The sequence below is a fragment of the Oryzias melastigma genome, linkage group LG4 (assembly GCF_002922805.2).
Source record: "Oryzias melastigma strain HK-1 linkage group LG4, ASM292280v2, whole genome shotgun sequence".
NCBI classification, from domain to species: Eukaryota; Metazoa; Chordata; class Actinopteri; order Beloniformes; family Adrianichthyidae; genus Oryzias; species Oryzias melastigma.
Genome location: NC_050515.1, coordinates 7,047,087 through 7,055,854, shown reverse-complemented (window position 1 = coordinate 7,055,854; position 8,768 = coordinate 7,047,087). Strand labels below are relative to the sequence as shown.

Here is an 8,768-nt window from a genome sequence, read left to right as displayed (position 1 = left end):
GTGCACACCAGAAAGTCACTTTTTTTTCTCCTTAAAATTTAATTAAAAAAATGTTTTGGTTATTAATTGATGCACATCAGTTACTATCTGGTCCAGATCTATTACTAACCAGAATTCCCTTTATTATTACTATTATTTCCATTTTTGTAAAAAATAAATATATATTTCAAGTTTTTTTTTCTTCAAATTCCCTTTAGGAGCTCCGTATGTAATACACACAATCAATATTTTTAAAAACACGTTCTCTAAATTCTTTCCCTCCGTTTGGTTGAGCGGGCAGCTAAAGGGTTAATGATTGGTTGTTGCGTGCTGATTCAGCAAGTCCCCACCACTAATTCCACTTCTTCTCTGCGTTCCTTCCTTCCTTTATCTCCAGTATCTGCTGATTCATTCCTCTTCTTCTCTGCTCTCATCATCTTCACACATATGTTCACCATTCTCCAGTTTTTTGCCATCCAGAGCAGCTTCTCAGTAACTCCACGTGCGCTTCTACTTCTGACAGAGTGTGATCACTCATTAACGAAGCATATGCAACGTCTGTACGGTAAATGCTGAGGAGAAGTTACAGAGATAACTCGTGCACACATCTCAAAGGACATAACAGCTGCACACTGTCAAACATTAGTGCAGTGAGATTTCAAAGAAGTGGAAGAGTGGTTTCTATATATATATATGTATGTCTGGGTATACATCTGCTGCTGCATGTGTGACATTTAAATGGAGGCTACATGTTCCACCGAAGAATCTTTCAATACTGAGAAGGTACTTTAGTACCATTCATTGAAACCGCACCGCTGTGGCTCTCAATCTCACTGCAGAATCACGAAAATCATAAATCAAACTGCTGTAAAGTGGAGCAACTCCCGACACGCCACACTGATCATCACAGAGCATGCTCAGTGGTGTGTTAACACGTGAACTGTACAACACTCGACTTCAGGAACCAGCATGTTCACTTGATGCCGTTCTCTTCAGATTTTCACCGTTCTGTCAAACAGCATTAAGAAAAACGTCTTTTTTTCTTCTTCTACAGACACGCGGAAGGCCATTACTGTTTGACAAGTGAATCTTCATCTTTACATCGTCTGACTTTGAATGTGTTCACACAAGTTTAGACGGTATCTCTGAGATGAGGGTAGATGGAGGTGAATATTCAAGTTTTTTTTTTGGTCTGTTTTAAATCTGGAATTTGAGCTTTGAAATATAGAAACCAGAACAAGTGATCTGTATTTTAAAAGGGTCGTCTTTCATTCTTTCTCTGCAAGTAAAAACAACTAGAAAGTAATTTTTTTACACATCAGGCAGCAGCAGACAAGATGTGTGCAGATTTCTATCTTTTTTGGCAACAACCAGCCCTGCGATGATTTTTTTGTTTAGCTTCACTTGCACATGGTAACCCTTTGGTCTATTTGGTGTCCAAGCTTTTTGCAAAGACAGACGATTTCGTGAGGTGAAGACCATTTAACCATTTGCATTCAATCAAATTAAGAATACTTTTCATTCATCCACAATGAACACAACTATATCTAATGACATATAGTCATGGCGACCCGTCAAGGGTGCACCCAACCTTCGCCAAACAGTGACTAGGACAGGCTCTGGCGCCTGTTTTAGCGGGTTAGAAAAATTGACGGATCAGGTCATGTGCAAACTGGATGTAAAGGACACATCTTAAGCTTTAAGCTAACTAAAACTAGATATATAGCATTACCTGTGATAATGCTAATGTGAATGCTGTAAGATGAATTTGGCCACTGAAGATGCTGAAATAGATAGCTGAAAATGCTGAAGCTAATAGCCAGCTAAAATATGAGTTAAAAAAGTGCACTTAATTAAAAAGAGGTGTTTTCTATTGCAGTTTTGCGAAGTACATCCATTCTGACACGCCCCCAAAACCACCTCCTCCATGTGCTAAAACTTGTTTTCGATAAATACAAGCTATATTTTTAATTTGTGGTGTTTCCATTAAGCAAATCAAATTTGTGCAATTTCAGAGTTAATGGAAACGCAGCTCCTGCCTTTATCTCTGATTGCTTGCCGCCTGCCCTGACCCTTGCCTGGACCCTGACCACTCCAATCTCTTCTTGGATGCTCCCATTGTTGTGACTGACCTCCACCTGTCTGACCCTGATTTAGTTTTGCGGACTTTTAGCTGTGTTTAGTTCCTGTCTGAACTAATAAACCTGCTGCACGTGGAACCAGCTGTCTGCCCATTTGTCACACATCCCTGCTCTTTACATATGACAGGAGGGTTCAAAATTTTTGCTAAGATTGCAACCACTCAGCCTGCGTTGTTTGAATCTTATAACTGTAAATGCAAATCAACTATTAAATGGCAAACTTTTAAACTCCATAACATATAACAAAAAAACAAAAAACAAAAACAGCTAAATTACCAAAAAGACATGCCTGGTATATGAGAACTGGACTGAATGAGTGTGGCGTCACTCAAAGAAAATCGTTTAATTAGCTTTCACCAACGAAATGAAGTCAATTCTGTCGCCATTTTTCCGCGATACGGACACCGCCATGTTGGAACCAGAATAGTCAGTAAACAGTGATATGTTTGAATCCGTCAACGTTTCTATGGTAACCACTCTCACCAATCAGGAGTGAGCTTGTTGGAAATCCACACACCTTCCACTTGAAAGTGGGCTACACAAAATCTGTCAAACATTTTAAACATTCGACCAGACACCACCTACTTTTATTGAGGCATCTGATTGGTCCGTTTTACCTTGAATAACTTTCAATAAAGAAAAATATTTAAAAATAAATTAGCAAATACATGTTAACAACAGGTAGAGCGAGAATGGTTATTCTGAGAAATAGAGTGACTGGTTTGTTTCTCAATGGGATTTCAGCTTCCTGTTTGGAACACTGAGGGGGAGGGGTTATAGTCCAGTTCTCATATATAGTCAATGCTCTCTACATATTCATCACACTCTAATGAGCATGTCATCACATCACTTTTTTATTAGAAGTCACAACCGGAAGCCCACAAGCGCTTTGTCTGGTGATGTCTACGTGAGGATTTATTGCCTCATCGCCTCTTCTCTTCATCAAGTGTGTTTGCACATGTGTGTCTCTGCTGCTGTTGCCTTTGCTTGCTTTAATTGAGTAAACAAACCACAGCAGATGTATTCTCTAACTTGAGAAACCACTCAGCTCTCTAACAAATCATTAAATTCTCCGTGGTCTACTTCTGCTTTGGGAAAAGATCCACCGTCCAGTTTTTATCCAGTCAGCAAGATGTGAGCTGCATAATGACCTTAAAACTCGACAGCCCACTCCAGCTTTTGTGAAGTAGAACAGCAATATTTATGTCAACTTAACTCTGCAAAGCTCATCTGCACTCTTGAGGCACTGGTGCTTGCAAGCAAGAGCACCCCCTGACTGCAAAAGATCTGACATGGCAGCCAGAAACAAAGAGACAAATGCTAACATGAGTCCAAAAAGGACACATGACGGCCCCTGCACCTGAGCAGAGTGGTCTGGCTTTGCATCTAAACTCAAATTCCAAGAATAATGTGGCAGAGACATTGTCCAGAACACAAACACATCTGAGCTGCTGGTGTATTGGCAGAGTGAAAATGAGACAACCTGTCAGATTACAGTCTGTCAGAGGTGAGTTTCTGTGCATTTTTGTGGTGAAAATGAGAACTCCATTCAGTAACGTCCATTCATATTTAAAAAAAAATAAAAACTTTTGAGTTAAATGTGTTCAAATAATGGTGAAATTGAAGTTTACTATAGGATGTCTGCACTCAGGGTGGAACTTCAAGAGGTGGGAAGAACTATTATAGCTCTCATGAGTTTTAGGTCAGAAACTTAATGGAGGTCAGTTCAAAATCCAACTTTTTGCTTATTTTTTGTATTTGGATGTGAGGCTTTTTTCTCCATTTGCAATTAGTTGAGCTATTTTTTTCTTAGTTATTTAGTTTCATGCATTCTGGCATAATGTTTTGCATGTTTCACTCTTTTTTTTATAATTATTATTATTTTATAAGGGTGTAACGATTCAATTTTTATCATAATTTGTGAATGACGAAATGCATCGTCAATATTGGTTCATTTTGCACAATCCGATTCACTGGCTTAAAATCAAGGACATCTTTATCAAAAATAATTAAACCAGTGTGATTTAGAGGTGAGTATCTGGTTCTGAACAGTCGAGGGGAAATTTTCCAGATTCCTTGTATTTCTTACAAGTGTAAGTAAAATGTGTGCACAATTCACATTGTAGTTTCATAAAGTTCATTCCATTTTTGTTTTTCCACATCAAAATAACACAAATTGAACATTATTAGAACATTATAACACATTGTATAGTCACATTACTTTGTTAAAGTCACGTGGATTTTAATTACGGATTGATCATCTTTTGCTGTTATCACCTTGTCTGGATTGATGGTCATTTTTTCATTTTTTTCCAAGATTGATTTAGTGCATTTAGAAAGGATTTTTAAGGGGTTTGGTCGATTTAACTTGATTCAATTCTGCCTCAGACAAACTGATCTTGTTGGAATAGAAATCGATTTATCGATTAATCGTACCTCAATTATTTTGCAAACCTCTTTTTTTGTTTCTTTTACCCATTTTAGAGAGAAACTGCTGATCTATATCATCCAAGCAAAAGTATTTAGTGGACATGATTTTTCATATGTTGCCTTTTTCTGTGGGTCATGGTTCCCTGGGTAAAGTCTCACAGGTCCCAGGAATGGGTGGACCAAAGACCAAGTCTCCAGTATCTTTTTTTTAAGGGGTTTTTTTTTTTTTTGTTCTCAACTTTTGATCTATTTTTATTAGAAATACTTGTATTATTTCCTGTAAAATGTACCTGGCAAAAGTAATGGTGTAACTTTTTATAGCAGAAGTGTTCCAGGATTAAAAATATCTTACATTTTGGTCATAAAATTTTTTTGAACAATCTAAAAATAAATTAATAAAACTTTACAATCGTAAAGCCTTTCTTACATAATTATGAACTAGATAGCATTACCTCTGATAGTGAATGCTGTGAGCTGAATTTGGCCACTGAAGATGATTAAATCACTAGCTATTTGCTGAAAACGCTGAAGTTGATAGCCAGCTAAAATATAAGCTAAATGCCAAATTACCCTAAAAAACTATTTGGAAAAAAAAACTGGGTTAGCCGAAACAACTAGCATGCAGCTTAAAAATAGATAAACTTTAAAATAGCCTAAAAAACTGAAAAAAGCCTAAATTAGCCAAAACAACTAGCGAGTAAATATTAGCCTAACTCCAAAACAGCCTAAAAAAACTTGTAAAAAGTCTAAATGAGTCAAGACAGAGCTATAACATACAGCTGAAATATTAGCTAAACTTTGAAATAGCCTAAAAAACTAAAAGACAAAGGCTTAATTAGCCAAAACAGCTAGCATGTAGCTGAAAAAAATGCTAAATTTCAAAATAGGCTAAAAAACTGAAAAAGTCTAAATTAGCCAAAACAGCTAGCATGTAAATATTAGCCTAACTCCAAAACAACCTAAAAAACTTCAAAAAGCTTAAATTAGTCAAAACAGAGCTCTAGTGTGCAGCTGAAAATTAGCTAAGCTTCGAAATAGGCTGAAAAACGAACAGAAAATGCCTAAATTAGCCAAATCAGCTAGCATGTAAATATTAGCCTAAACAGCCTCAATAACCTTCAAAAAGCCCAAATTAGCCAAAACAGCTAGCATGTAGCTGAAATATTAGCTAAATTACAAAATAGCCTTAAAGATTTTATGCCAAAATAGTCCAAAAAGCTTTATAAAAAAAAACGTAAAAAATGTGACTTTTTTTAACATAAATATGAATAATAAAAAGGCAGGAATATTATTCCAGAATAATTCACTTAAACCTTAAATATCTATTAATTTACCTTTCATAAAAATTAATAACAGTAAAATAAAATGTTGTGGAGTGTTCTTGACTTTGACACACGTGTCTTTTAGATTGTAGCCACTAGGACATTTATGTGGAAATGTGTTTTCTAAAATGTATTTCTGCTCATGCGGAGGCTTCAATCCTCGTGTCTGTGTATTCAGATCTCCTCACTGTGTTAGCAGCAGCAGCAGCGCCTCATGGACGGGATCATGACGGAAACACACGTGCGCTCCTTCCAACCCTCCTTGAACCTGCCTCCATTTTGAATGACTCACATTATTCAAAGGAGAACTTATTGTGGTGCGCGCGCGCGCGGCAGCTGCGCTCCATCTTTCTCTGTCTAAACTGTCAAGTCGGAACTCTGTTTCCCATCATGCCTCAAACTTACAGAATGATGTCTCACCTATTTTATCTCACAGACGCACCATGAGTCTGCAGCAGTTCAATTAGATCAATTTAAAGACTACAGAAGGCCTCGCGTCACCCACCTTGAACAGACATTCTGTCAGTCCGCACCTGACCATCGTCCACAAAAAGGCGCAAAAGACAAAGAGGGCAATCTCGGTCCAGGTGATGTGCGCGTTTTCCAGCAGAGTCTGCTTGGAGAACTGCAGCCCGCAGTTGGCACAGTCCCTCCACGCGCCCAGCATGGCGGTAAAGCCTTTGGTGATGAGTTCCAAATATCCCGGCATGGGCTCCACCGGCGCGGCGCCCCCGGCGTCTCCCTCCATCACGGTCCAGAAGCGGTTTTTACTCCAGCAGGGGAACTGACTGATGCGCAACTCGAACGTCTAGAAGCCTCCTTAACCAGATTACTCTGTCCAGTAGCCTAATTCTTTGTCTCCTAATTAAGACATGGGCCTCTATTCGTGTGAATGGCAAAAGCGCAGGAGGGTCCAGAAATCATCATATCCACCAGAGGCCAAATGTCGGATAAATGGGTTGGAGAAGAGTCCATCTGCACATCCCCGCTATGCGCACGCTCCTCTGCGGCAACAGCGCGTCCCGGTTAGCCGCCTAGCCGATCACAAGCAGCGGTGAGTGGACCAGCTCCCTGCCGGCCGCCTATTTGAATGAAGACTTTAAGGGGAAATACATGGGAGCCTCCGGCGTGAGCTGTGACGCGCCCGCCCGTCCGTCCGTCAATCCAGCATCCAGTCCGGCTGGATGCCGCTACGACCTCATGCCAGCCCGTTATTCGCCTTATATAACACAGCCCCGCAAGTCTCACGCAATTTTGTTTTAATGTCTCGCGTGTCTCGCCTGTATTCCAGGGTTCTCTCGTGCGTCCTGACGCCGCGCTCCCTGCGGGAATCAACTAGTGCGCTGAAACAGGAACAGCGCAGTTTATGAGCAGGGAGGGGGGGGGACATATAAAAAAAAGAGAAACGGGACGTGACGTTTTCAGTCCCGCTATCTTCTTTATGAACCCTCAGCTGCTTGAAGCGCCAGGAATGAGAGAGATGTCTTAAAGAGACAGTACCAACAATTACAAAGTGCATAAAATATCCAATTTAATCAAAACCAAAACACAATATGGAGTTTTTTTCTTTATTATCACTTTACAGGAATGTTTACATTACACATATGCTGAAATATGTATGAAAAATGTTTATTTGTGTTAATTTTCGGGAATAATTTTAAATAATATTTCAAATGATTTGTTTCCACGGCGATGGAAGCTGAAGCTTCAGGCCGTCGCGGTCGGGGCGTACTGCATGGCCAGTCTGTCGAACTCGTTCTCCTGCAGAAAAGACCCAAACCAGAGGAAAGAGTTAAGCTCCAGGGAGAAGACATGGCAGCAGCTGTGCATGTCACAGTTTGGTAACCCAGTTTTTACGTGTTTATGTACATCTCCACTCTTGTGTAAATACAGCTGTTTGCGATTAAAGCCGAGGACCCGGAGTTCGCCTCGGCTTTGATCCAAGGACATTTGTTGCCAAACATCAAATATATATCATTAAAAGTTTAGAACTGAAAGAACGTGTCATTATTGCGGTGGAGTTTTATGGAGCTGAGTCATTCTAGATGACAGACGGGGGGAGAATGTGTTGTTAAAATGACTAACAAGCTATAGTTACCTTGGCTAAATAGTCTTTCAGGAACGGGTGGGCTTTGTGTGCATCTTTCAGCTGCGAGAGATACCGATTTGTAACCTGAGGACACAAAAATGAGACTTAGAAAAATAGAACATAGTAAAAAATATATTATTAAATGAAAATAGGGTTTCAATTAAAACTAAGGATAAAAACACACTTTTTTGGAAACAAAATATTTACAGTGGATCTGTATTCACAGCTCCTCACTTCTTCCACATTTTATTACGTCACAGCCTTATTTCAAAATGGATTAACCTTTTAACTACCCCCCCCCTCAAAAAAAAAAAAACACCAAAACAAGTTTTTCTTTTTTGCTGCCTTTGTACGGAGCCCCTAAAGGGACATCAAAGTGAGAAAAAAAAATTTAATTAAAAATTTTTTTTTTCTAAAAAATTTTAAGGGATTCCGTAAAAAAAAATATGTTTACAAGGAAATTTTTTTCTAAAAATACTTGGGGGTTCTGTAGAAAAATAATTGAAGTTTACAAGAAACTTTTTTTCTAAAAATAGTTGGGGGTTCCGTAGAAAAAAATGAAGTTTACAAGAAACGTTTTTTTCTAAAAATATTTAGGGGCTCCGTGAAAAAAAATTGAAGTTGACAAAAAATGATATTCTAAAAATACTTGTTGGTTCCGTAGGAATAAAAAATGAAGTGTACAAAAAAAATTCTAAAAATACTTAGGGGTTCCGTAGAAAAACTACGTTTATAAAAACTTTTTTCCCAAAATACTTAGGGGTTCCGTAAAAAAATTGAAGTTTACGGAAAAAAAAAATAAAATCT

The 8,768-nt window shown here is 38.6% G+C and overlaps 2 protein-coding genes across 3 annotated transcripts in view; both read right to left on the bottom strand.

Moving 5' to 3' along the window:
• cers1 (ceramide synthase 1) overlaps positions 1 to 7,236 on the bottom strand; it is a 39,998-nt gene extending 32,762 nt beyond the window's left edge. Inside the window, exon 1 of one of the 2 annotated variants that reach the window (XM_024279282.2) lies at positions 6,378 to 7,236. In XM_024279282.2, coding sequence (XP_024135050.1) covers positions 6,378 to 6,620 — 243 coding nt within the window. In that variant the 5' untranslated portion in view covers positions 6,621 to 7,236. Of the gene's footprint in view, positions 1 to 6,060; positions 6,146 to 6,377 lie in introns of those variants that run through there. The other variant, XM_024279283.2, reaches the window with a different exon arrangement.
• Positions 7,237 to 7,426: 190 nt separating this feature from the next.
• cope (COPI coat complex subunit epsilon) overlaps positions 7,427 to 8,768 on the bottom strand; it is a 7,352-nt gene continuing 6,010 nt past the window's right edge. The window contains exons 9-10 of the mRNA XM_024279284.1: positions 7,971 to 8,045; positions 7,427 to 7,633 (exon numbers count right to left, since the gene is read on the bottom strand). Coding sequence (XP_024135052.1) covers positions 7,580 to 7,633; positions 7,971 to 8,045 — 129 coding nt within the window. The 3' untranslated portion in view covers positions 7,427 to 7,579. The remainder of the gene's footprint in view (positions 7,634 to 7,970; positions 8,046 to 8,768) is intronic.